The following is a 26,140-nucleotide window of genomic DNA, read 5'->3' as shown; positions in this document are numbered from 1 at the left end:
CTCTGTGATGACTGGGCACCAGGCCCAGAGTATAGGGATCTGCAATAGAGTCACTATAGAGTCGCAAGAGTCAACAGTTTATTTGACTATTCTTTATTATGCACGTCGGCTCAGGCCCTAAGTGTACCCGGTGAAGCCGAAGTTGGCGTTCTCCATCTCCTCCTTGGTGCGTAACCCATAAAGCTCGCCGATGAGGGGTGGCACCCATCGTGTGGTATGGAACATAGACTCCCCCACCTTCCAGTTGGGCACATCTTTCATGATGATAGCCTCCTCCTCCAGGTTCTCCCGAAGAATCTGCAGGGTCCTGTGGTCACAGGGCATGGCTGAGCTCAAGGCAACGTCTGCCCCTTCCCAGCCAGACGGCGCCACTGGACCTCCCACCCCAGCCTACCTGCGGTCCTTCTCTGCCTGGAGGAGTGGCATGAGGGCGATCCTGGCCTCCAAGTCCTCGATCAGCAGGCGCCTGGAAAACCAATACCCAGTGTGTCAGACGTGACTGCTGGGGAGTGTGGGACACAGACAACACTGGGCCACAGGGTGCTGGTGGGGAAGGGGAGGGAGGGGTCACCATGGGCCACCTGAGTTGGGACAGGAGGGCAAGCTAGGGCACAGCTGGCACAGGCTACAGCAGCCACAAAACTGTTGGCTTCACACTTCCCTTTCAAATAAACATTTTTTTAAAATCCTAAATATAGCCCTGCTTGATGCTTTGGATGGAGGGGAGAAGCACCAGGCTCTGGGCCTTACAAAACCAATTCCCTTTGTTCTCAAAATAGCAGGGTGCTAGGCCTGCTGGCCTTCTTCCACAGTTCCTATTATCCCCACAGGGAGTCGGGAACCTCTCAACTTCAGGGGCTGAGGAAACAGAACCCAGTGATACAGCCTAGGAAGAGGATTCTTTCCAGTGACACTTTTCATCTATGACCCTCAAGGTCTTGGGTTCTCTTGTACCTGCCTCTGCTGGTTACCACCCACGGAGCAACTATGAAGCCCAAATCTAACAGCTGAGGACCTGGTCACCGCTCTTTGCTTCAGCTGGGAAGAAGGGACTGGATACACATTTCTCCCTGTACAGCCAAGGACACCCTCATCCTCACAGAGACCCAGTGGTGAGCAGCCTACCTACGCTCCCGGTTCCACCTCATTATTCTCCAGTAGCCAAAGATCAAGGCCCCGATGCCCAAAGCAAACATGCTGTATCCTGTAAGAGAAACAAGAACCCCCTCTCAGGATGGTGACCTCCTGGACCCCATTCAGTAACACTGGGCAGTTGTACCCAGTGAATCTGCTGGCTCTGCCTTCTACGCCCTCCACAGGTAGACTGTCCTTAGCCATTTCCCCAGAACAGTCTGTCTCTTCTGCTGCTAGTCTGGCCTGCCACACTTTCTGAAGGACACAGGAGAGCCCCAGAGTCTAGGGCTCCATATTAGACATTTGCATTACAATTCATAACAGTAGCAGAATTAGTTATGAAGTAGCAACAGGATAGTTTTATACTGGGGAGGGAGTCACACATGAGGAACTGTATCAAAAGGGTTGCATTAGGGGGTTGGGGATTTAGCTCAGTGGTAGAGCGCTTGCCTAGCAAGTGCAAGGCCCTGGGTTCATTCCCCAGCTCCAAAGGAAAAAAAAAACAAAAACAAAAAAACAAACAAAAAAACATTGCTTTATAAGGAAGAGGCTGGAAGTGCCCTGGGGTGCCACACAGCCTGCTCCTGACTCCAGGAGTGGTGTAGGCATTGCAGGTTCAGCGGGGTAGACCACCTGCCCTGCTTCCAGGGGAGACAAGGGCCACCATAAATAATTACTGAAGACCAGCAGGGGCAGTGCCAATCCTGACTGGCAGGACAAGCCCCAGGGGTCACCTACCAGTGACTACAGATGGTATGGAGGCTGGGCCACAGGGGGGTAGGTCAGGCTCTGGGGTGCAGCCTGAGTGTCCCTGGATCTCAGCAAGCCTCTAAGGGCTGCCTGGATCCTAGGCTAGGCTAGGAGTTAAACATTTCTCTCCAAGCCAGTTCAAACCTTAGGGCTGTGTTCCAGGCTGAGAGGTACAAGCTCTCTGGGGAAGCCCCAGGTGTTCTCTGGCCAGCTGACCGTGGTACAGAGGCAGCACTGCACCCTCATTTTCAACAGCTAAGAGACTCAGCCCTAGACTATGGCTTGAACAGAAGAACAGGCCCTGGTGGGGAGCTCTGGTCCTTACACGTGGGCACCCAAGTGTTGTCCTGGCTATATCTAGAGTGAGAAGCCTGGGACAAGAGTCACATGCCAATGCCCAGCCCTTTTCTGCACCTGGGTGGCTACAGAGATCGCTGGGGTGGGCTGCATTTCAGGAGGTGCATGGAGGTTGGAGGGCTGGGGTGTGTAGGGGTAGAAGTCACATCCTTCACTTCGGCCCCCTACTGTCACCCTGTGTCATTCTTTGCTGAATCGGTAAGTTTGTGAATGGATGCAGTGTTCCCCCACACTGTGTGCAGACCCAACACAATCACCATCGGAACCAGGACCTTTTCCCCTTATAGAAACCCACAGGCAGGTCATGAAACTCACGTGGAAGACAGGGAGGTGTTGGCTGCCTTCAGGAGCAAAGTTTTAGGATTCGAATGCAACAACCTCAAACAGCCAAACAGCTGTGTATGCAGAAAGACATGCTGGCACGGGGACAGTCATGTTTGCTAGGAGGACAGAACCAGGCGTTCACAATCCACAAATAAACCCTCACATTTTACGGCCAATTGGCTTTGTACAAAGAGTCTCAATAATTTAATGGGGAACAGAAGTCTTCTTAGCCCAAGACCACTGGCAGCATGAGATGCACAGAGCCCCTGGTCTCCTGGAGCTGGCTCCGCTGTATGTGCTCGCCTGCCTCACAAGCTGACCTCCTGGTTCCCTCCCTTATCAATAGTTCAAGGTCATCCTTAGTTTGGGGCCACCTTAGGCTCTCCATGGGACCTGTTTCAAAAAAAAAAAAAAAAAAAAAAAGAGAGAAAGAAAGAGAAAAAAGAAAGAAAACAGTAGGCTGGGAGTAATACAGGAAGGCTTGAGAGGCAAAGGCAGGTGAACCATCAGGAGTTCACCTGCATAAAGGTCTAGACCAGCGCTCCTATAATCCAAGTGCTCAGGAGGGAGGCATGAGAACCACAGTTTGAGGCTTCCCTAGTGTACTCCACGTTCCAGCCCAGCCATGGATACATGCTCTGGTTCAAACAGAGGAGATGTGCAGATCACAGCCCTGACTCAACTCACATGATAGATATATAAATGTATCTAGGAGAACACAAGCCCAAATTCCTTAAATAAGAGGACCAGTCCTGTTGTAAATGACACCATTAGCTCAACAGGTCATAGGGAATGACAATATTTGCAGGGATGACACAGGATCCAAGATACAGACTCAAGTCACCCATAATGAAAATCACATAAGCTGCCAGGTGCAGTGGCTCAACACCTTTAACGCCAGCACTCAGGAGGCAGAGGCAGGGGAATCTGAGTTCAAGGCCTACCTGGGCTACAAGGTAAGTTCCTGCCCAGCCAGAGCTACACAGTAAGATGGTTTCAAAACTCCAAAATAACAACAATGAAAGGTCTGCGTGGGGTGCTGAAGCTGTGAACGGAAGCCATGTCCAGCTACAGAGGAAGGGAGGTGCACAAGACACACCAGTCTGAAGCCAGTCTGGGGTCTGCACACAGGGAGGCTCCTCTTGGCTTCCCCAGGCTATAGCAGTTCCCAGCAACCAGAACCAGAAGCAGAGCCACAGGCAGGGATGCTGACACAATGAGTCCCACTGGCTAGTTTGTGCACCAGGCTGGAGTGCAGCTGAAAGCCACCCTGAAGAAACACTGCAATGCCTACATCCACACAGCCAGCTGGGTCTGCAGTGGGTAGTATCCTATCTGCCATGGCCAGCCAGGACTGTGGTGGTCTGCATCCACAACCCCAACTCCAGGGAACCTGACGAGTTCTTCTGGCCTCCCTGAGCACCTGCATTCACGTGCACATAGACACTTCACTCTTACCCAGGTATGGTGGTGCGCGTCTTCAATCCCAGCACTTGGGAGACAGAGACAGGTACATCTCTGTGAGTCTGAGGCCAGCCTGGTCTACATGGAGTTTCAGGCCAGCCACGGCTATATAGTGAGACCTTGTCTCTAAATAAATAAAAATTTCAAAACAAAGACACCTGAGTGTCTCAAAACAACAAAACAAACAAAAAAGGTGCAGGGCACCAACGCCCAGGGCAGCAGTGTCAAGAACTGGAGAGGAGGGAGAAGGAACACTGTGACTTCAGAACAAAAGGAAGGGCCAGGCACATGGCTGAAGCTGTAGCCGGCTTCCTAACAGGCATGAACCCTGGGATCCATAGCCAGCAGCGCAGAAACCAGGCTTAGTGACACACTAAATGTCATCCAGCATTCACGAGGCAGAAGCAGAAGGATCAGAAGCTCTGGGTCATCCTCATTTACACAGAGAATTCAAGAGCTACAATGAAAGCTTGTTTCTAAATAAATGTGGGAATACAAACATTTAAAAACAAATGATGCACACCTTAGATCCCAGCAAGCAGGAGGCAAAGGCAGGTGGAGCTCTGAGGCTGGTGCCCAGCCTGGTCCTACAGAATGAGTTCCAGGACAGCCAGGACTATACAGAGAGACCCTATCTCACAGAAACCAATAAACAAACAAATAAATAAATAAGCCACCCTGACTTGGGGCCACCAGCTTAGTCTAAGTGCAGGCCTGAGAGGGTCACAGGCCTGTGTGTAACACTTCAGAAAAAGACAGAAAGAAGGCTGGCAAGATGGCTCAGCTGGTAAACACTTGTGCTGCAGAATAGAACCCACAGAAAGATAAAAGAAAACTGACTTTGCAAAGCTGTCCTCTGACCTCTACATTTCCATACTCCCCACAGATATTTAGTAATAAATACTAAAAAACAGAAAGGGGAAAAAAAAAAAAAAAAAAAAAAAGAAGCCAGGCAGTGGTGGCACACGCCTTTAATCCAGAGTTCCAGAATAGCCGGGGCCCTCTGCAGAAGAGGGAGCACTTGCTCTTGCAGAGGGTGCTAAGTTCAGTCTGCAGCACCTACATGGCTCGAGTGACTTCAGTTCCAGGGGATCTGATGACCTCCTGTGGTTTGCACAGGTACCGGGCATGCATGCAGTGTACATGCACAGATGTAAGCACTCAGAAACATGCAGGACTTAAATGTTGAAGGAAGAACGAAGACAGAGGCTGGCACGATGGGTAAAAGGGCTTGCTGCTAACCTGAGAACCTGAATTCAATCCCTAAGTCCCACGCGGTAGAAGGAAGCACATTCCTCAAGTTGTCCTCAACCCTTTATGTGCAAAAAGGCACTGCACACCTGGTCTCATTCACACACAAAATATAATAAAAATGAAAAAAGACAGGGGAGAGACAAGCAGACCCAGGATATGCCTCACAGCCAGAACAGGTGAGGCTCTGGGACAAGGGACAGAGGTTCATATTTTACATATCAAAGCCGACTGACTTGGCCTCCAGGTTCCCCCAGCATCCCTCAGTGTGTACCTGGCACACCCAGTCCCCAACCCTGAACTATCGAGCCCAGGGGCTGGGTTGCCTTTCCCCCAGAGGTTCCTCTCTCTAGAATACAGAAGCACTCTTCACATGGTCCACCTAGGCTAGCCTTTAACTCAGTGAACCCATCCTTGCTTCCCATGTCTGGGATCTAAGGTGAGCCGTCACATAGGACCTGAAGTCTTGTTTTCTTAGTTGAGGCAGTTTGCATGATATGCATAGTAAAGTCTGATGAATAAATTCCAAAAATCTAAATTCGTAGAAGGTAGAATTAGCGCACTCAGGTCCTTTGGAAGAGCATCAAGTGCCCTTAACCACTGAGCCATCTCTCAGTTACTGAGTCCATTTTTTCCTTTTTTTCCTAGGGTGAGATGGCATCATGTAGTTCAGGTTGATCCACGTAGCCCAGGATGATCCTAAACCATCGATCCCCACTGTTTCAGCATCCAAAATGCTGAGATGATGGGTGTGCATCACCAAGTCCTGTTTATGCAGTGCTGGGGGTTTGACCTAGGGTTTTGAAATGCTAGGCAGGCACTCTAATTGGGCCCCAGTCTCTAACTACTGTATTTCTGTAACTCTGAGCATTGAGAGTGGGGACCTTAACTCTCTTCATATTCTTTTCCTATTGAAGTCGATAATAAAATTGTAAATGTTACTTAAAATACCTTTAAGAAAACTTAAAAACACAGCCTAGTATGGTGGGCACATGCCTGTCATCCTGGCACTATGAAGGCAGAGAGCTGGGGTGAAGGCTGGCCTGGGCTCCATAAAACTCTGTAGGGGCGGGCAGAAAATGTCCGAAGAGGAACCAGCCCTAGGGAGGCTAGAATTTAAGACTAGCCTGGCTTCTATGCTACGTTATAATCAACACACATCCTGCCTCGGGTGGGTCTGTCTGTCATCCCAGCAATCCATTGGCAGATGCGGGATTGCCACGAGTTTGAGGCCAGCCTGGGCTATATAGTAAGTCCCTATCTGCAAAATCTAAAAAAAAAAAAATTTTTTTTTAAAGTATAACGGTGCATACCTATCAGCGTAGCTTTCGAAAGTGAAGGCAAGAGATCAGGAGTTCTAGGTCATCCTCTGCTACAGAGTTTGAGACCAGCCTAAAACAAACAAAAACGCCTAATTCCGGGTTAGCGCTTCTCGCAGGCTTAGTTTCCCAGCCCGTGGAAGCCAATTAGAAAACAGGGGACGTGAACAGTCAGGCTTCTGGGAAGCTGCACTAGAGAACCAAGACTCAAACTCTGCCTCCCCTCACATCGTGAGCTCTGAAGCCCGCAGGCTCCCCTCTCTCGCCTAACCGCATAAAAGAAGCCTGGTCTGCGACGAACAGGTCGACACCTAGACACTGACCCGACAGTCCCCGGCGGGGCAGGTTCCGCTTGTAGTCGATGGGGCCGTAGCCCCCTGGTGGGGGCATGTCCTGCTTCACCTTCGACGCCGCCATACTTTCAGGATCCGCGACTTCCGGTGGCCAGCGGAAGTGAGGCTACTCGCGACCGCCATTTTGAGTGTGGCGGAAGTTCCGTCACTCGGGAGGTTCTCCCACAATTCTGAAGCGTTCCGCTAGCCTTTTGCGGTCCGGAAGTCAGTCATTCCTCGCTCTGGCCCTAGACGGGTGTAACTGTGGTTGGCGTCTAGAGCTCTCTTGGGCGCCTGTTCCTTGCACTAAAACCCTTGGAGTTCACCTACTCTCATTCGTGAGCCATGGTGGTCAGGCTCGAGGTTTGCAGATTGCCCCTTTACACCCCCACCTCCAAGGGCCAAGGCAACAGGCTGGTTACCACCCAGCTGAGCACCATCACTTCAGGGAAGGACTTAGCCTGTTCCACATTAGTGGTCAGTCCCCTCGCCAGTGGCCTCTCATGAGGAACTGACCATTCAGGGCGATTGAGTCACAAAGCCTAGGAAGGGTTTAGGGAGCCCGCGGGGCGGGGGAGGGAGGGCCCCCACCCCAAAGCCGAGTGACGCCCGCAGTCACTTCACAAGGCAGAAATTGTTACCCGGGCAATAAAAGTCATCGCGGCTGTAGGGCCTTGGGAGTGGGCACATGGGGGCACGGGGGTGCAGGTGCCAAGCACCATGGGTTAGGCCCGAGATTGGAGTCCGGCCGCCCCCCGACAGCAGCCGCCTCCTGCTCCCCGCGCGCCCCGGGCGCCACCATGTCGGGCGACAAACTCCTGAGCGAACTTGGCTATAAGCTGGGCCGCACGATAGGTGAGGGCAGCTACTCCAAGGTGAAGGTGGCCACCTCCAAGAAGTATAAAGGGACGGTGGCCATCAAAGTGGTGGACCGCCGGCGAGCGCCTCCGGACTTCGTCAACAAGTTCCTGCCTCGAGAGCTGTCCATCCTGCGGGGAGTACGGCACCCGCACATCGTACACGTCTTCGAATTCATCGAAGTGTGCAACGGGAAGCTGTACATCGTGATGGAGGCAGCAGCCACCGACCTGTTGCAGGCAGTGCAGCGTAACGGGCGCATCCCGGGGTCGCAAGCGCGCGAACTCTTCTCGCAGATCGCAGGCGCTGTGCGCTACCTGCACGACCACCACCTAGTGCACCGCGACCTCAAGTGCGAAAACGTGCTGCTAAGTCCTGACGAGCGCCGCGTCAAGCTCACGGATTTCGGTTTCGGCCGTCAGGCGCACGGCTACCCAGACCTGAGCACTACCTACTGCGGCTCGGCCGCGTATGCGTCACCTGAGGTGCTCCTGGGCATCCCCTACGACCCCAAGAAATACGACGTGTGGAGCCTGGGCGTTGTGCTCTACGTCATGGTCACCGGGTGTATGCCCTTCGACGACTCGGACATTGCTGGTCTACCCCGGCGCCAGAAGCGCGGCGTGCTCTACCCTGACGGCCTCGAACTGTCGGAACGATGCAAGTCTTTGATCGCCGAGCTGCTACAGTTCAGCCCGTCCGCCCGGCCCTCAGCGGGCCAGGTGGCGCGCAATGGCTGGCTGCGGGCCGGGGACTCCGGCTAGGAGCCGGGGTTCTCGCTGTTCCCGCCGCACCAGGCACAGAGCCAGGGCGGCGCACGCGCGAAGGGCGAGCTTCGGGAAACCCGCGAAATCGCCGCGCGCCACTGCGCACGCGCCCTGTCCCTTCCCCTTCCCCCACGGCGGCGGCCCGCTGAGGCCGGCTGTTGGGTTCTGATTCCTCCTACACAACCCGATTGCTGGAGAGCGCATGCGCATCCTCGATTTCTGGTGAGAAGGCCCCGGGAGGGGCGCAAAGAGAAGAGAGAGAAGCATTGCGCCTGCGCGGAATGAGCTGTTGCGCGGTGGGTTACCGCGGTGCAGAGAAACTGCGGATCAGCCGTGCACGCCAAGTTCCAGGTTGGAACCTGCAATAAATTCGCTCTTCCTCGCAAATGGCTTTAGCGGTAGAACCTAGTCACTGAGCAGGGGCTGGGGAGCTTTCGGCACTTTAGAGAAAGGCACGTATGTGGAAATTCTAGCTTTAGACCTAAAAATCTCCGGGAGTGGGGAAATTCAAACCCTGATCCTACATGTCCCCAATCCGGACAAATTTCTAAAAGTTCTATAGTCGTTCCCCGGGATGTGATGACGCTTGAATTGGGACCAGCGCGACTGCCTGTTGGCTGGAACAGCATTTACAGCTGTGGGAACTGTACCCACACAGGTGTCCAGTTGTGCAGAGACAGCTGTGGTTTGTACTCCGGTCTCTTGAAGCTGGGAGTTCTGAGTGATGGTACTTTTCTCCATAGGACGAGATTACAGGGAAATAACAGACCCAGCTACTGGTAATCTGCTTTGTTGTTGGTGGTGGTGGTAGTGGTGGTGGTGATTTTGTATCTTAATGTTAGATCGAGGCGTGGCTACTCCAGACATCGCACTATGCAACCTAGGATGGCTTGGAACTTGGATTCTCCTGCCTCTACTTCCCAAGGTGTGCAGCCCCATTCTGCGTATCTTGAGACTTCGAGAAGAGGCTTCAACCATCTTTGCCTTCAACAAGGAAGCAAGTGCAATACCAAGTAAAAGAAGAACCGAGATGTGGAGATAGGTGTTAAGTTGTAACTGAGGAACACCCGTGGGCGGTGGTATCCAGGGACAGACTAAGGCTGTTTGGGGCTGGGCCCAAACCATTTAAAAGGACACACAACAGAGTGACGCTGGTGACGTTCCTGAGGCTGGAATAGGAAAGGAATGAGAAAATGGAGGGAGCTAACGTACTCTAAAGGGGATCCTGAAGAGTGAAGAGGCAGATGGGAGTCTTGCCTCTGATTTTACAGGGGTTTGGTGACAATGGCTGTCTGGAAAACATGTATGAGGCCCACATAGTCTGAGGGGCTGCCTGGTCGAGGGTCTTACTGGGCTCAGCCCCAGATCCCCTCTCCTCCACAGGTTTCTGGTGCCCTGGAAGTCGAATGTGAAACTGTTTCCTCATGCTGGGCCCTTACTGCCTTATTGGCAGATGGGGAAACTGAGGCTATAAGAGGGGAGGGGTCGGGGTTGGGGATTTAGCTCAGTGGAGAGCGCAAGGCCCTGGGTTCGGTCCCCAGCTCCGGAAAAAAAAGAAAAGAAAAAAAAGGGGGGGAGGGGTCTAAACTCCAGGGCTAGAGAGAGACACTCACCCCCCAACACACACACACACACACACACACACACACACACACACACACACACACACACACACACAGTGGACAGAAGGAACCAATTGATATGGGCTGTATATTTGTCCTCAGCACCTGAAAAACAGGGCAAAGACACCATCCTTGGGGTTTGGAGAAGAGTGTGGCTTAGTTAGACTCAGGGTCTATATTGTCTTATGAGATTCCAGCACACTTTGCTCAGAATGAATTCTTATTTTCACACTAGTTGAGTTCACCACCCACTTCCCATTTCCCTTCTCTCTAGTGTTGGGGGTGGAATCTAGAATCTTACTGTCACTAAAGAGATGATCTCTGAGCAAGCCCCAGCCGCTCACTGGGGCTTTCCAGGCATGGACTGTACCACTAAGCCACAGCCCCAGATTTGTTTTTGAGACAGGGTTTTGCTATGTAGGCATGGCCAGCCTGGGCTACTCACTGTGTAATCCAAATAGAAAAATGGAGCAATCCTCTTGCCTCTGCCTCTTGGGCAGTGAGATTCCAAGCATGCACCAAGACCAGCTACCCATTTTTCTTGTTTATCTGTCTATGGGCTTTTGTTTTGTCAGTTGGTTGGTTGGTTTTGTTTTTAAGGCTATATAGCTCTGGCTATCCTGGGACCCTCTATGTAGACCAGGCTGGCTCCAAACTCCGAGACCCACCTGCTTCTGCCTCCTGAGTGTTAAGGATTAAAAGTGAACACCACTGTGCTTGGATTCTCCCCACCCCCTCCTTTTTCTTTTTTTTTTTTTTGCTGATCTAGGTGTCAGCTGACAGTCTTTATCCCCCCACCCCCACCCCAATGCACATTGTGATGTTCAGTTTAGAGGTATCAGGTCATAGTGAACAGAACTAACGATTCCTGTTTCTCAGCTTAAAACACTGCTTAAACCCATAGCTTACAGTTGGCCTGCGGACACCTGGGGACACTGAGACAGTGCCTGACTCACAAGGGCAGAACCCTGGAGAAATGCTCAGAAATGCTGGGTCCTGGGCATCAGTGTGGATGCATCATGGATCAGGAAAAACCTCCACTGGCTCTGTGTCTTGCAGAGGTGAGGAAGAGCCAGCAAGCCAGGGTTACACGGTAATACACTGTTTCAAGAGCAGGATTAACATGTGTGCAGGGTGTGTGTGTGTGTGTGTGTGTGTGTGTGTGTGTGTGCACGCATGCCTGTGCAGCGAGAGAGGAGAGAGAGAGAGAGAGAGAGAGAGAGAGAGAGAGAGTGTTAGTTCAGTAAAGAGAACCCTCATTTTTTCCAAAAGACCTGAATTCAGTCCCAACACTTCTGTTGGATAGTTCACAATAGCCTGTAACTGCAGCTCCAGGGAATGTCATCCTCTTTTGGTCCCCACGGGCACCACACACACCTGGTATATACATTTACACAGACACATACCTATGCACACAAATACAAATTAAAATCTTAAAAGGCAGGGGGATTGCTGGGCCTGACATGGCTCAGTAGATAAAAGTACAGAGAAGCTGAGTTCAGTCTTAACACCCACATGGTGGCTCCCAACTGTAACTCCGTTTCTACAGGATCTAACCCTCTCTTTGGGTATCAGGCATACATACAGTACAAAGGCATACATGCAGGAAAAACATCCATACACAAAAAAGTTAAAAGGCTGGGTATGGTCCTCCTAGTAGTGACCCCAAGCAGTGAGGAGTCAGAGGCAGGCAGATACCTAAGTAATAGAGGCTAGCCTGGTCTACATAAAGTTCCATGTTAGCCAGGGCTACACAGTAAGATCCTATTTCTATTTTTTTTTTTTTTTTTGACCTGGTCTATGTAAGCTTAGCTGGCCTAGAGCTATGTGGACCAGATTAGCCTTGAACACAGAACCACCTGCTTCCTGAGCACTGGGATTAAAGGTGTGCGTCACTACATCTGGCATCAATTTAATAGCTTTTCCAACCAAGCAATGTGGCACTACACACATTTTGGGTGCACCAATAGTCACACCATCTGAGGGGCAGAGGTAGCAGGATGTAATTCCAGGTCAGCCAGACTAAGGAAGGCCCTTGCTGAACAGAACACTCAGTTTCACAGCTCTGAATGGTTTAGAAATCACCAGCTTTGTGCTTTAGTCCCCTGGGTGTTGGGATGACAAACATGAACTATAGCTTGAGCCTCTGACTCCCCGCCCCCTTCTCCCCGACACATCCTGGCGGAGTGTGCTAAGGGTGGCTCAGAGGCATATCCGACACATTGCAGGCAAGATACTCATACACATCTTGTCTTTTGATTGAGATAGTATATGTAGCCCTGTTTTGGAATTCACTTTGTAGACTAGGTTAGCCTTAAACTCACATACTTCTGCTTCCTAAGTGCTAGGTTAAAGGTGGTATACCACCAGGCCAGGCTTAATTTTATTATGTTAGGAGTGTTTTGTTTGCATGTATGTCTGTGTGCTATGCGTGTACAGAGCCTGTGGAGTATCAAACTTCCTGAGACTGGAGTTCCAGATGATTGTGAGCTGCTAATTTGGTGCTAGACTAGAACCTGTGTCCTGTGGAAGAGCAACCAGCACTTAGCCATCTCTAGTCATCAGCTTCTTTAAAGAAAAATATTTCCAATGGTGCTGGATGCCTATCATCCCTGCACTTGGGAGGTAGAGGTCAGTTCACAAGCAACCTGGGCTATATCAGATCCTGCCTCAAAATAAACCCATGTAAAACTGAGCATCTCTGGGGTTGGGGATTTAGCTCAGTGGTAGAGCGCTTGCCTAGGAAGCGCAAGGCCCTGGGTTCGGTCCCCAGCTCCAAAAAAAAAGAACCAAAAAAAAAAAAAAAAACAAAAACAAAAAAAAAAACAAAACAAAACTGAGCATCTCAAGTGGATGCAGACCTGACTGTGGAATGAGCCCACGGCTGTCTGTGCTGAGAACATTGCAACAGCAAAGCCCCACAGGCCTGAATAGAGGCCTGTGGGACCTCAGATGGGCCGAACTCTTGAGATTCTTACCTGAATCCTCTGCCTGCTGAAGTTAAATATGATGCTACAGAGCTCAGAGTGAAGGGGTGCCATTCTCAAAAGGCATGTGCACCCCACCTTTCACTCTCCCAATGTAAGGGAACTGGAAGCTGGGACAAAACACTGGAGCCCAAGGAAATTAAGGAACAATACAGCTGACATTTGGTTCATTTCTTTATTGTCCTTCAGGTTTCCGACTTCCCCATGACATGGTGGCTACCAATTTCAGCTCATTATTGGAACATCTATTCCATTTGTGGTGGCACACTTTAAAAACATGTATTGTCATAGGTTCAGTCACAATAAATACAAGTAGCAACTGCCCCAACCCCCATACCTTGTACTAGTGTAACTGTTAAACACTGAGGATTATAAAACTGACCACCTTTTGGAAACAGTCCAAGGTCTTCAGGCTGACATCATTCAGAATGATGAGGACCACCCTTCCCCTAAACAGCACTCAGGCTGTGAGACTCTGTAGCATAGAGGTGTGTTACAGCCAGTACTTAAAACCCTTACTACTGCCTAGGGCAAGCTTCAGCTTTCCCTGAGGTGGTGGGGAGGAGGGGAGTTAGGTCGGGAGTCTGCCCATAAGACCAACATCCCAACAACCCTAGGTCACACATCTGGCAAAAGCTTGGTTCCTGATGTTTCCACGTTCTGGACACCAAGCACCTAGGGGTGGTTAAACAGACACAGGTGTGTCTTACGCTTGGCTCCTTCAAACCTGTCCCCGAAATGAGTGGAGGAAATGGGGTTGCCTGTGACCTTGCTGACGAGAGCCACTGATATTTGTGATTGCCTTTGGGAAATCAATGAAGTAGGAACCATCACCTCCATCTTCACCTCCCCAGGGATAGACAGGAAAGTTACAAGCCAGGTGTGGAGGTGCAAGCCATTAATCCCAGCACTCAGGAAGCAGAGGCCAGTCTACCTCTAGGGAGTTTCAAGAAGCCCAGGACACAGACCACTCAGGGTAGGGACTACAGCCAGTTTCAGTGGGGGTGGCAGCTTTCTACCCTAAATACCTGGTCCTCCCGGCCCAGTCCCCAGACTGATCATCTTGAGGGCTTGCTGCTTAGGCCAGTGTGGCACAGAGGAATGGGCAGCACTTTCAAGTAAGCTAAGGCACCTCACTCCAGCCCTCCTCAGAGACCTTCACCACAGCCTGTTATCCTGTTTAGTGTGACCCACAGCCAGAGGTCTGTCCTTTGTGAGGTGCACAAACTTGACCCACGGAATGTTAGATGACAGGTGGATGTCGTGATGGGGAGAAGTCATTAGACTTGGGAAACTGAGGGGTAGGGAGGTCACAAATGCACCAGGACAATAGAGCTCTCAGACCATCAACTCAAGGGGAGGTCTGCATCCAGTTCTAGGTGACTTGGTCTCATCAGTGACTGCACAGGAGTGAGGACTTCTGGCTGAGGGAAGCCACCCAGTGTTGCTGTTCCACAGAGCCAGAAGGCTTTAGCCTAAATTGCTGACCAGAGGCTCAGCCACTCAGGAAGTGTAGATAACAGGAACTAACTTGCCAGGCACAAAAATACTCAAGGACTGAAGAAATGCTTGCATATATTTTCATTTTTTTTTTTTTTTGGTGTAAAAACAACCCCCCTTAAAAAGTCAACTTCTGTTAATTCCCCCAAATCCACCCTGGGAAGTGACACACTTCAAAAGTACTGAGCAACTTGGGTATCACACAACAAAAGGGTCTTCCAAAAACTCAGAACGCCCACATGTCCAAATGATTTCTAAAGATGGAGGATTTCCACACAAGTGATCACGGAGTTAAATGAGCCTTTATTAGGAGGAGGCAGGGGCATGTCTGCAGAGGGCGATGGTCTGCAGAACAAGGGTTTAAATTAAAGTCCCTAACTGTATTGTGTCAAGGGAAACCAGGGCTGGATGGGGAAACGACGGCGACCAATCACATGAGCAGAAGGCCGCACCGTGCGTGCTGGACACAGAGCTGCTTCTGCCTTTCACCATGGAACCCATTGTTAAGAGTGGAGGGAGAAGGAAACAAAACAGAACAAAAGTAGACTCAGCCCTTTCAGACATCCCTGTGGCTAAGAGGGAGTAAGCCCTGCTGACTCCAGACCTAAGGGTTCTGGCTGGGCCCTACTTGGATGCCTCTTGGCAGGCATGGGCATCTTGAGATTGTGTCCATCAAAATGAAGAGAAAAAGGATAGAAATTTTTAATAAAATAAACCACGAAAAGTAACCCAGCAGCCTCCCAGCCAGCAGTCAGCTCTGACTCCAGCATGGCGGACCCCAGCATCCCTCTGGAGCCTCTGGATGTCAGACAGATCTGGGCTGCGGTTCATTCTGCTAAGTGTGGAAGCCAGGGACTGCAGTGAGCAGCAACAAACACGACCAGAGCCAGGGTGGCACCTGCCATCTCTGCTGCTGCCACTCTGAGCATCCTCTGGGGTAGAGCCTGCCAGACTGCACTGTGCACAACCATGACCCTGGGTCTATGCAGTTCACTTTAATTCCATCATCATTATGAGGTGATTATAAAAAAAACAAAAACAAAAAACCCAATAAAACCCAAACTTCAACCTATAGATGGCCATGAAGAGGCAGAGACTGGGGAGCTAAGATGGGAAAAGCCAAAAGAAAACGAAATCCCGGCTCAACTTCGGGAGCCCCCGGTGCCAGTCTGGCCCGGGTGTGTCACAGTGTCCAGGGTGAGCTCCCACCCACGCTGGCCAGGCAGAGCTGGCCCCAAGGTCCGAGTTTCTGCTGGTGTCGGGCAAACTAAAGGCAAAAAGGAAGGAGAAGGCCCATAGGGAAGGTCCCTGGTTCTGATCCTGGGCACCATGGTGGTACTCTCCTGGCCACAGCAAGGCAAGAGCCAAGGCCTGAGCTGTCTCAGGCAACTTGCTAGGAGGGTAGTCTGCGTGTCCTAGACCAAGGGCCTCGGGAGAGCAGAGGGCCTGTCCTCGGCTGGGCCGGCTCCCACTATTTCCATGTGGCTGACTGGGGGATGGAGCGTGGAGGAATCATGTCCAGGAGGTACTCTCGCTGTCGGTCCACGGCCGAGGAGCTCTTGTGCACTGCCAAGCTTGGGCTGACGAAGGCAAGCGTCCCACCTGCAACAGAGCAGTGATGGGCAGCGGTGAGCCAGCGAGGTAAGGCCCTGGATACAGCCCAGGCTCAGCTGTCTCAGCACATACCCAGTGGACCCAGGAGCAGGTCATGTCCCTCAGACCTCCACGCTGCCCCCAATCCCAGACTCTACTGAGGTGATCAGTGGTTGGGCTGAGTGCTAAGAGATCGGTAAATTCATACATGGGCTCTTGCATCAATGCACAGAGCTTCATGGAACAGTAGGACTCTGAAGAGAAATTCTCCCTCATGGCTGACAGTATACAAATGTGAGGTGAGGGCACATATGGGCTAACTCCTCTTGAACTCCTCTCTAATTCAACAGCAATTCCTACACTGCCCAGGCTTGTCTCAAACTCTTGGGTTAGAGTGATCCTCCTGCCTCAGCTTCCCGAGTAGCAGGGACAAAAGCTGAGTATCACTGTCTCTGCTCTCCTACTTACAAACTCCAGGTACGTCCAGCTCAGGCAAGCCCACTAGTTCTTGGCTCTGTGTCGTGAACATGCCAGGTGCGCCCAGACCCCTGTGCCACTCCTACCACACTGCCTGCTCAGGCTTTCCCTGGCTTTTGACTCTCGCTGCCAGATACCCATGCCTCCAGCTGTTTTTCCCACAGGCTGCAAGGAACGCTGAGCCCAATACAGTGGGCTACAGGACACTAGAGTTAGGGACCAGGAGCCCCTGCAGGGATCCCTATGCTGAGGATGGCATCACACTGTTCCACGAACACTCAGCACAGCTCACCCTTTCTGGGTTCATGGTTCTTCTCTGGTCTGCACAGAGAGAAGGCCAAGAAGAGATATGGGCCAAGGCTGGAAGCTGGTATCCCTAAGCTCTAGGGCAGGGCAGCAAAGCACCACTAGCTGCTAGAAAGGGTTGAGGTGGGTGGGGTTGGGGGCATGTGAGACAGGCTAAAAGGAAGCCATGAGCCAAGCCCTTCTTTTTTTTTATTTAAAAAAAAAAAAAAAAAAAAAAAAAAAAAAAAAAAAAAAAAGCCCTTCTACTGGAGTGTCACTTGCCTCAAGATGGGAGCAAGGGGCTGTGCTCTCAGGAGGGGTAGAGGATGCGGACTCTCTGTACTACTTTTGATGCCCTTATTAAGATTAAGGAGGCTGTTGGAAAACTGTGTCAGACTGCATCTCACAAACAAGGAAAGGTGGCCTAGTGGCAATGGGTCCCCATAGAGGCAGAGGTGTACCTGTGCTCAGAGGTGTCTTTTTCCAGTTGGAGGCGGTGCCCTTGCTGGTGCCCACGACTCTCTCGGAATGTCTGCCAGTCCTGCTTACCAGGGCCGTAGCTGAGGCTGCGTTCTGCAGTTTGGGTGACTGGCTGAAAGTGTGCAGAACACCACGAGGTGTTGTGGCTGAACCCCGGGACAGCTGGCTGGAAGTCTACGGAAGTGAAGAAGAACTGGGCTTATGGTGGGCAGGGGTGGGCAGGTTACGAGTAGCCTCTCCTCGTCTGGCTGACCTCTTCCCACCCACTTGGGTCCTTAGAGTCCAAAGTCAAAACGGCCATGTGAGCTACACTAGGGGATAGATAAAGAGGGAAAGGAGGAGCTAGTCAGGGGAGGTCTGTGAAGAGGTGAGAGGAGATCTCGAATGAAAGCGAGTAAGAGCATGAGTACACCCAGAGCTGGTAACTACAGTCGAGTCTGCAGCTGGGCGAGACCCTGGCCGGGTTCTGACCTGTAGTACGGACCCGTTATTCCAGTCACGGGCCTCTCCTGAGCGGAACGCCAACTTACGTCGGGGCTTTATGACCTATACAAATGGGATTGAAAGGTATGTCAGCAAGGTCTGACACTAATCCAAACTAGCTGAGGGTACCCTATTAGACCTGGCCATGGTGACAGTGCCAACACCCGCTGGTTCCAGATACTGCAGGAGAGTGTATGTGTGTTTGTGAGGTACAATGTGTGATCAGACAGAAACCACAAAAAAGGAGCCAGGCACTGGGTATGGTGGTGGAAACCTTAATCCAAGCACTCAAGAGGCAGAGGCACATGGGTCTCTGTGAGTTCTAGGCCAACATGGTCTACATGGTGAGTTCCAGGACAGCTGGAGCTACATGGGGAGACCCTGTGTGAAAAAAGAAAAGGAAGAAAAAGAGGAGGGTGGGTTCAGACCCACTTGGTGTAAGGAGAAGCAGGTTCTGGAGAATGGGTCTCACACCACTCTCCTCCAGCTAGCCAGGGTGCTCCAGCTAGGTTTTCGGCAGTCATTTTACACGGAAGAACTTGCCAGTGCACTGGGGGTGAAAGCTACAAAATCTAAAGAAACTGCAAATTAGTGTTTTGGCTGCCAAATGCCAGCAGTAAGTGCAATTTAGCCTGCAGTTAACCACCAGGCGGGTGGGCGGAAGGGGGCGCCTCCGGAACATCCTGCCATCTAGGGATGGCAAGAGCTTCAGCTCTCACCTGCTTCAGCGAGGGATGTGGAGCTGCGGTCTCAGCCTTGATGCTGGCGGTGCCTACGCCCTGCTGCAGCAGTCGCTGCTCCATCTCCTGCTCTTGTTGTAGCGCCTTCACGAAGGCGGCCTTCAGGCGACTGGTGTGCTCCACTTTTAGTGCCTTCTTTTGGTTGGATGTCATGCAGTTCTCACACATGACAGCTCCACCCTTCTCTCGCCAGCGGCATGTGAAGTCTGTCTTACACTGCACACACATGTAAGGCTCCCGGGATAACACGGCAGCAGCTGAGGTGGCAGAAATCCTGCCCGCTGCAATAGATGGAGTGACTTTGTCAAAGTAACTTCCAAGCAACTTGTCAAGTGACTGAGCAGCAGTCTGAGTGGAAACCTCCCACAGGCACATGGAGGCCACAATGGACAACTTCAGAAAGGCTGTGGCCAAGCATCCCGGGACTCTTTAAAGGTCTAGCTTGGCTTTGCCATGCAACTAACACAGGTGCTAAAGGAATCAGTCACCCTGCAAGGGCCTGTGGGCAAGTGAGTATTCACTCCCTCTTCTTGGGGATATGATACCCAAACCCTGAAGACAAGTAACTTCGTCATCATGTGACTGGCAATAGAACTAGGTCTGGGCCCCAGGAGCAGCTGCATTACGGAGTTGCTGACAGATACTCTGGGCCTCACTGCAGGCCATAGCATGGATGGGGCAGAAGGACAAACGCAGACTGAGGGACTTTGGAGACAGGACTCTGGGGAGGCCCCAAAGCTAAGATACAGCAGTCGCACCAGCTGTCTACAGCCCTGACCGAACCTTTCCTGTGCACATTAACACTGAATAAGGGTATGGACTAGACTGGACCTGCCCTGGGCCAGTGCTTTGGTACAGAGCAACAGGAGAGGAAACCTGACCCCTGTTGACAGGCTGTCAGAGCAAACTGCTGGTATTCCATAGGCAGATACTAGCCTCCTGTTGGGGAGGAAATCCAGAACTTGCATGCAGCCTAGGGCACTTAGTGCTCTTCATGAGAGGGTACCTCTCTCCAGCAGTTCTTTGTTCAATGTCACCTTACTACAGAATGCCAGCACCCAGGCTTCCCAGCAATGCACACCTAGTCTGTCTCTCCTGGCACCCCGAGAGACACAGGTTACTAGCATCACGCCACAGAGTGGGTTGTTCAGCAGTGCTATGCTCCAGGAATGCTGCAGAAAGTTACTGAAGGAAGGAGTATGCAAACCTCAGACTGGGCCACAGTGCCCTAGGCTGCCGGCTAGGTGTGGCCCTAACTTGAGTGTGTGGTGCTGGGGGGTCCTGGAAGTCTGGAGCAGACACTGAACAACCCAGATCAAGGGAGGCAATGGCAGAGATGTGCATGCTCCTACCAACACTTTCCTCTCTGCACTTTGGAGCGAACAGAAGTCCTTCTGTGTGCACTCTGCCCCTCACACCTGTGTGTGAAGCAGCACTAAGGACCACAGTCAAGGGGCCAAGTTTCCCTGGATGTAGTCATGTTCACCTCCTTTTCTGCTCATGGTATCTGACATAGTCACTTGAGGAAGGAGGTGAGTCCAACCACCACTAACTTGCTCTCCAGCTCAACACCAAGATGCTTGGCCTGTGTCTGGGTCACCCACACTCTTTTCCTTCTCTTACTACTTCAACGGGATCCTGCAGATGTCCTATCTGCATCATCCCCAATGACAGTAAAGAAACCTGGCCCAAGCTTTGAAAACCTCTGCCTTCATAACCCATGCTCATGCAAGGGTCAGTTTCCTGCAGCAGATATTCCACCTCACCCCTACCCACACTAGGGACTGACTTCACAGCAGAACTGTGTCTCCCCAGAGGCTGCAGTGCAAGGTGAGGCCATCTACTCACCTTGCGTCTCCAGCAGGTTCTGCACCACTTCCTCCAAGCCGACCAGATAGATGAATTCATTGTTGGCAGCACTGGGCAAGAAGTTCATCTCCGGAGCAGGGGGCTTGGGTGGGGGGATCTCCAGCAGTGTCTTCTCCAACTGCTTGCGCAGCGCTAGCTTGGCAGCAGCCTGCCGGCTAGCTGGGGACTCAGCAGAGGCAACCACAGAAGCCACACTGCTGGGAGTGGAGTTTGCCTGAGCAGAGCCAACTGTTGTCCCCTTCAGTGAGGCTGCCGTAGGCTGTGGAAGACAACCAGGGGAGGCTGAGAGCAGCACCTAAAGCAGGCTCCATCCCAGATGCACACTGGAATCCTTATAGGATTAGAATCGGAGTTGGGTATGGCAGTCCATCCTTTAATCCCAGCTCTAGGAGGCAGAGCTAGAGTTTGAACCTGGGCTATAGTAAGACACTGTCTCAAAAACAAACCTGTGGCCTGTCCCCACATAGATCCATGGCTGCAGGAACAAGGAGATAAGGATAAAGCCAAGCCTAGGACAGGACCAGGCCACTCAGGTTTTGTGCACCCAGCCTGGATGGGAAGCTAGAGTGAGGTCCATACCCAGAGTGCTGCTTCTAGAAGTTCTGAGTGTGCACAGGCCCACAGGGAAACAGTTCCTGTTCCGTCCTCACCACACTAGCTTCACAGCTCCGTTATCTTGTGTCTCCACCCACCCACCACTGCATTCCTGAAACCAAGATTGACCATTTCAGTGGTCTCGTTGTGGGGATTGTCATGATTTCCCTCCAGAAGATACAAAGAGGACTGTACGCTCTTTCCCTGGATGAAGTTACCAAAAGCCCCAAAACACTGCTCTGCAGGGCTCTAGATGCTAAGGCCCCACTTAGCATGGGACCCAGCTCAGATCTCCACTGTGTGACTAGCCAGGACCCTGGCTCTGTCACTAGCAGAGCTCCCTGGTGGCATAGTGAACATAGCAGAGGTGGGACACAGGTGCTGTGAGCTGTTGCTCACTCTCTAGGCCTTTTGTTTCAGCTGGGACACGCCCTTCCAAGGAGGTGCCAGAGATAGTCATTGTGCACTAGAGCTGGACCTAAACACAGGCAAACACCCTTTGTCAGAGCTGTCCAGAATCCAGCCTTGTCTTGTCTAAGGAGGGCTGAGGAGGGCAGGACGTGACAAACAAGGAAGAAAGAACTCGACTCGTCAGCAAAAGGCCTGCAGACTGGGTAATTTCATCTGTCAGACAAAACTCCTAACTCTAGCCCTTTTCTTCCCATCCTGCTACCCAGGGGTGGGGACAGACCCTCCCCGTCTCAGAGGCTCTGTATAGAGGTGGAGGGACACATGGCTAAGAATAGCCAACTGTGCTGTAGGAGAATGTGACATGCTGTCCTCCTAGCCTGCCCAGAGGAGCTGAGCAAGTCAGCAGGAGCTGGGGGAGGTGCTGCAGCAGTGGCTTTTCTGAAGGCTGGCGGGCTTCTGAAGGCTCTGGTGTCCCTCTAGTGGTCTCCCCATCCTAAAGTAGTCCCCACTTTCTCAAAAGCTTCCTAACTGCCAATGGCTAATATGCTTTGTGATTTCCACATCTAGAACTGCACCACCACCCTCAGGGGGTTCAAGGCCCCTCCAGTCCCTGCTCCCACCCCTGCCTCCCACCTAAGTTCTGGCCTCACCTGAGGGATATTGACGAGCAGACTGGTGTTGGGGACATTGGCGACCCGGATGAGTCCCTGCTGGATGATCCTCTGTCCCTGAATCTGCATGCTGGGCACTGAGGCACGGGGGGCCAGGAGGAGGGGTGGTGGCCCCGTGGAGGAATGCTGTCTGATGTTGTGAATCTGCTGGGAGATAGGGCATAAGAAATGCCACTGAGACTAACCAACCTTGGCAGGCCACAGAATGGCTGGGCCCTTGGTCCTGCCCCAGCACACATACCTGACTCACCTGGGCTCCCCTGACAAGTGGTGGCATGACTACTTGAGAGCTGGCCTGTGGTCCCAGTTTGGCAGACACCTGCTGCCCACCTCGGACCAGTGGTGGTGGGATGATGCTGCCGGGTATCCGAGTGGAGGAGGTCTGTCAAAGACACCAAGGCCCGCCCAGGTCTGTATGAGTTTTCCTTTCCCTTAGGAATTCCTTCACCTTCTCAGTGCTGAGATGAGAGGTTTAAGGCAACATCCTAATTTATGTGGTACTTTATGTGGGGATGTTTTTTGAGACAGGGGTTTCTCTGTGTAACAGCTCCAGCTTTTCTGGAACTCTGTAGACCAGGCTGGCTTCAAACTGACAAGAGATCCACTTGCCTCTGCCTCTTGTGTGCTATTAAAGGGGTGAGCATATGGCTTCAACTCAGGGCTTTGTAACATGAGGCAGGTATTCAACCAATGAAGCCACAGCCCTAGGTTGGTTTTTGTTTTAAGCCAATTAACCCAAGATAAACTAAAATGCCTATTTGTTGTATACATTACTATACCAGGAGTCATGGGAGCCCAGAGGAAGGTATTATGAGATTGTGACAGAGTCCCCAGAGTCTGTGGGCAGAGGCCTCAGTAAAAGCCCACCTAAGGGTGCCTGTCCTATTCTAGCCATTCTTTTTTCTTTTTTTCCCCCGGAGCTGAGGATCGAACCCAGGGCCTTGTGCTTGCTAGGCAAGTGCTCTACCACTGAGCTAAAGCCCCAACCCTATTCTAGCCATTCTTTCAGTCTTTTTTTTTTTTTTTTTTTAAAGATTTATTTATTTATTTTATGTACAGCATTCTGCCTGCATATGTGACTGCAGGCCAGAAGAGGGCACCAGATCTCATTACAGATGGTTGTGAGCCACCATGTGGTTGCTGGGAATTGAACTCATGACCTCTGAAAGAGCAGTCAGTGCTCTTAACCGCTGAGCCACCTCTCCAGCCCTCTTTCAGTCTTTTTATTTATTTTTTTTGGAGCTGAGTACCGAACCCAGGGCCTTGCGCTCTACCACTGAGCTAAATCCCCAAACCCATTCTTTCAGTCTTACTGAACAATCACCACAGACCAGTCTGAGGCATCGATAGTAGCCTAGTTTAGCGGTGTAACTTGGGGTACATGTGACAGTCTGGTCCTTTAGTCTGTTGAAGCCCCATGCCACCTTACTTGGAAGGAAGTCCATAGGACCAAGGGCTGTGGCTGCTTAGCAGCCTGACTGTAAATAGTGGCTGGCTGGGCAACAAGCAGAAAGGCACACTAACCTGGAGTGATGGCTTGCCAGCAGGAATGTTCTGGGGACCCCGCACGAGTGGGGGAGGGGTGGTCACAGTGCTCCCTGAGGAAGCTGTAGGCTACAAGATAACAGGATGCATCAGCAGGAGTTGGTGTGTGAATAGTCACACGTACACACATACCACCGCCCCCCCCCCTTAAAATTACTTCCTGCTTGCTCCCTTTTTGCCTCAGCACCCTGTGGGTTGGGCCTTTGCCCTGGGTCAGCCTCTCTGAGGCTTTGGAGTAGGCAAGAGCACAGTACCTTCTGGGCAGTGGCTTCCTTCTGTATTTGACTCTGTCGCAGCTTCTTCAACAAGACCAGCTTTGCTTCCTCTAGCCTCAATTCCTCCTTCAGCTGCTTGATCATCCGTTCTCGCTCTTCTGGGCTGCTTTTCTATGAGAACAAAAGCACAAAATTGGGGAAAGCCTCAGCAGAAGCTCTGCAAAGCGCGGTGGTTGTGCTTCTGGGCATGGGCACAGGCTCTGCAAAGGCTCACCAAGAGCGCCTCAGTGCTGGTGTCTTTCAAGGCCACTGTGGTCAGGCCATTCACCCTCGGGCTTGATGGCTGCTCGCTGTCAGAGAGCACAATCACATCAGGCGAGGGAGGTCTCTTCTCAGACTTCATGTCACTGTCAAATGGAGAGAAACAGGTGCTTAGCAGGGTAGAGCCTCAGGCAGGCCAGCCTACCCCAGAGGTGCCCGATCACCCCTGGGAGCCTCCTCTTGCCACCCGCATCATGGATATCATCCCTGGTCATCAGGGCCACCCACACTGGATGGTGCTCCATCTTTGAGTACTCGGGTGCAGCATGGATACTTCAGAAAGTGCTACTTGACCCCAGAGCTCTGTCACAGGTAAACAGAGCTTCAGATCTTGGTCTGTTGTCTCAGCTCCTGAGTGCTGGGTAGATGAACATGTGCACTCAAAAGCCATTCACACTGGGAGCTAACCAATGGGAAGCCCTCCCCTCCCTTAACCTAGTCCCATACAGTCTCCAGAAGACTGAACAGCACAATGGCATACTGTTAACTTTTGCTTTCTACCTCTACGTCATTTGCTGTGCTGTGCCGTCCCTACCCAGGACATACATAGCAAGTGGCTGCAGTGCCTACAAGTTTTCAAACTCAAAGGCCTTTTCCTCACTGACTCCACGCTCCCGTCTGTAGAGCGTGATGGCTCTGTCTTCAACCCTGCACACATACTGACCACTCTTTCCACAGCAGCTAAAGACCAGTCCGTCTCTAAGCTGCTGGCCAACACAGCCTACATCAGTTAACCCACACAGGAGCACCCTAAAATTAGACTTCCCTCTTTGTGAAGGGTGTTAAAGGGCATACACATTTGTTGCTTCTAAATCCTTAAAACCAATCTGCTCTGTTGCAATAAAACAGGAGGGTAGAGGGAGGCATCAAGTCCTAGAAAAAGTACTGTCCACAAAGAGCAAGCTACAAACTGCCCCTGGATGTGTATCCCTGCTAAGTACCCAGCTTGCTTGTGGAAAAGCAGCTCAGAACATGTCCACTAGGTGGCACTAGGACACAGGAGACAGGATAAAATTAGGTGGAAGTCACAGTGCAGATCTGGTTTTGTGGTTTGGGCTAGAGCAGAGTGAGGTGAGTCACTGGGTTGAAGAGACTCTGGGTCCCCACCAGTGGTTCCTGCCAGGTGTATTTTCAAAAAGAGTAGGCATGGGGGGCGGGAGTAGGGGCGGGGAGAGCAGAGGCTGACCGGCCTGATGCTGCCTCTGGCTTCCCGGTTCCTACATGACACCTATACATAAACACTGACCACAGCCTGATCTTTTTGGCAGTGGCTGCCTGATCATCAGGCCAAGAGTTAGGACAAACTCTGAAGGGCCAAGACTGGGGTCTACAGAAACTGGAGGTTCTTGAATGCTAGGCTTTGGCATTTCAGAAACCAATCATGTAAAAGGAACCCTGGAGGGGTTGGAGAAACAGCTCTATGATTAAGACAACCTAGGCTCAATTCTCAGCACCCACATGACAGCTCACACTGTAACTCAAGTTCCAGGGATTTGAATAGCCTCACGTACACACATAAGCAGGCAAAACAACAATGCACATAAATCAATAAAAAAAACTGAGAGAGCTGGAAAGATGGCTCCACAGTTAAAGTACTGGCCGCTCTTCCAGAGAACCGGGCTCGATTCTCAGCTCACAGCTTTCTGAATTTCCAGTTCCAGGGCATCCAACACCCTCACAGAGACATACATACAGGCAAAGCACTGTTGCACAAAAATACACACATACATAAAATCTCTTTAAAAAGTTTTTTTTTTTTTTAAAATCTGGACATCTATCTTCCTCAGGTCT

The 26,140-nt window shown here is 51.5% G+C and overlaps 3 protein-coding genes across 27 annotated transcripts in view; 1 reads left to right on the top strand and 2 right to left on the bottom strand.

The window, feature by feature from the left end:
- Window positions 1–56: 56 nt before the first annotated feature.
- Window positions 57–7,031, bottom strand: Ndufa13 (NADH:ubiquinone oxidoreductase subunit A13). Its single transcript, NM_001277222.2, has 4 exons — window positions 6,923–7,031; window positions 1,126–1,204; window positions 395–466; window positions 57–307 (listed from the first exon to the last, which is right to left on the bottom strand). The coding sequence occupies exons 1-4, from the start codon at window positions 7,014–7,016 to the stop codon at window positions 118–120; spliced, it is 435 nt and encodes a 144-aa protein (NP_001264151.1). The 5' UTR covers window positions 7,017–7,031; the 3' UTR covers window positions 57–117.
- Window positions 7,032–7,638: 607 nt separating this feature from the next.
- Window positions 7,639–15,800, top strand: Tssk6 (testis-specific serine kinase 6). 2 transcript variants are annotated; one of them, XM_017600036.3, is made up of 2 exons: window positions 7,732–8,907; window positions 9,399–15,800. In XM_017600036.3, exon 1 carries the CDS (start codon window positions 7,732–7,734, stop codon window positions 8,551–8,553), a length of 822 nt encoding a protein of 273 aa, XP_017455525.1. In that variant the 3' UTR covers window positions 8,554–8,907; window positions 9,399–15,800. The 2 variants fall into 2 exon arrangements, with proteins under 2 accessions (NP_001099548.1, XP_017455525.1); NM_001106078.1 differs by lacking the exon at window positions 9,399–15,800 and having other exon boundaries at window positions 7,639–8,940.
- The window catches only part of Gatad2a (GATA zinc finger domain containing 2A), an 89,998-nt gene continuing 77,917 nt past the window's right edge, over window positions 14,060–26,140 (bottom strand). For 7 of the 24 annotated variants that reach the window (XM_017600035.3, XM_039094339.2, XM_063275192.1 and 4 more), the window contains 10 exons: window positions 24,303–24,435; window positions 24,068–24,199; window positions 23,793–23,882; window positions 22,510–22,650; window positions 22,248–22,415; window positions 20,572–20,851; window positions 18,703–19,004; window positions 17,972–18,046; window positions 17,482–17,674; window positions 14,949–16,267 (listed from right to left, as the gene is read on the bottom strand). In XM_017600035.3, the coding sequence (XP_017455524.1) occupies window positions 16,137–16,267; window positions 17,482–17,674; window positions 17,972–18,046; window positions 18,703–19,004; window positions 20,572–20,851; window positions 22,248–22,415; window positions 22,510–22,650; window positions 23,793–23,882; window positions 24,068–24,199; window positions 24,303–24,435 (1,645 nt within the window). In that variant the 3' untranslated portion in view covers window positions 14,949–16,136. Of the gene's footprint in view, window positions 16,268–17,481; window positions 17,675–17,971; window positions 18,047–18,702; window positions 19,005–20,571; window positions 20,852–22,247; window positions 22,416–22,509; window positions 22,651–23,792; window positions 23,883–24,067; window positions 24,200–24,302; window positions 24,436–26,140 lie in introns of all 24 variants that reach the window. The other 17 variants (XM_063275194.1, XM_063275197.1, XM_039094341.2 and 14 more) reach the window with 9 other exon arrangements.

Source organism: Rattus norvegicus, chromosome 16, assembly GCF_036323735.1.
Source record: "Rattus norvegicus strain BN/NHsdMcwi chromosome 16, GRCr8, whole genome shotgun sequence".
Classification (NCBI taxonomy): Eukaryota; Metazoa; Chordata; class Mammalia; order Rodentia; family Muridae; genus Rattus; species Rattus norvegicus.
This window is presented reverse-complemented; position numbering and strand designations above follow the sequence as displayed.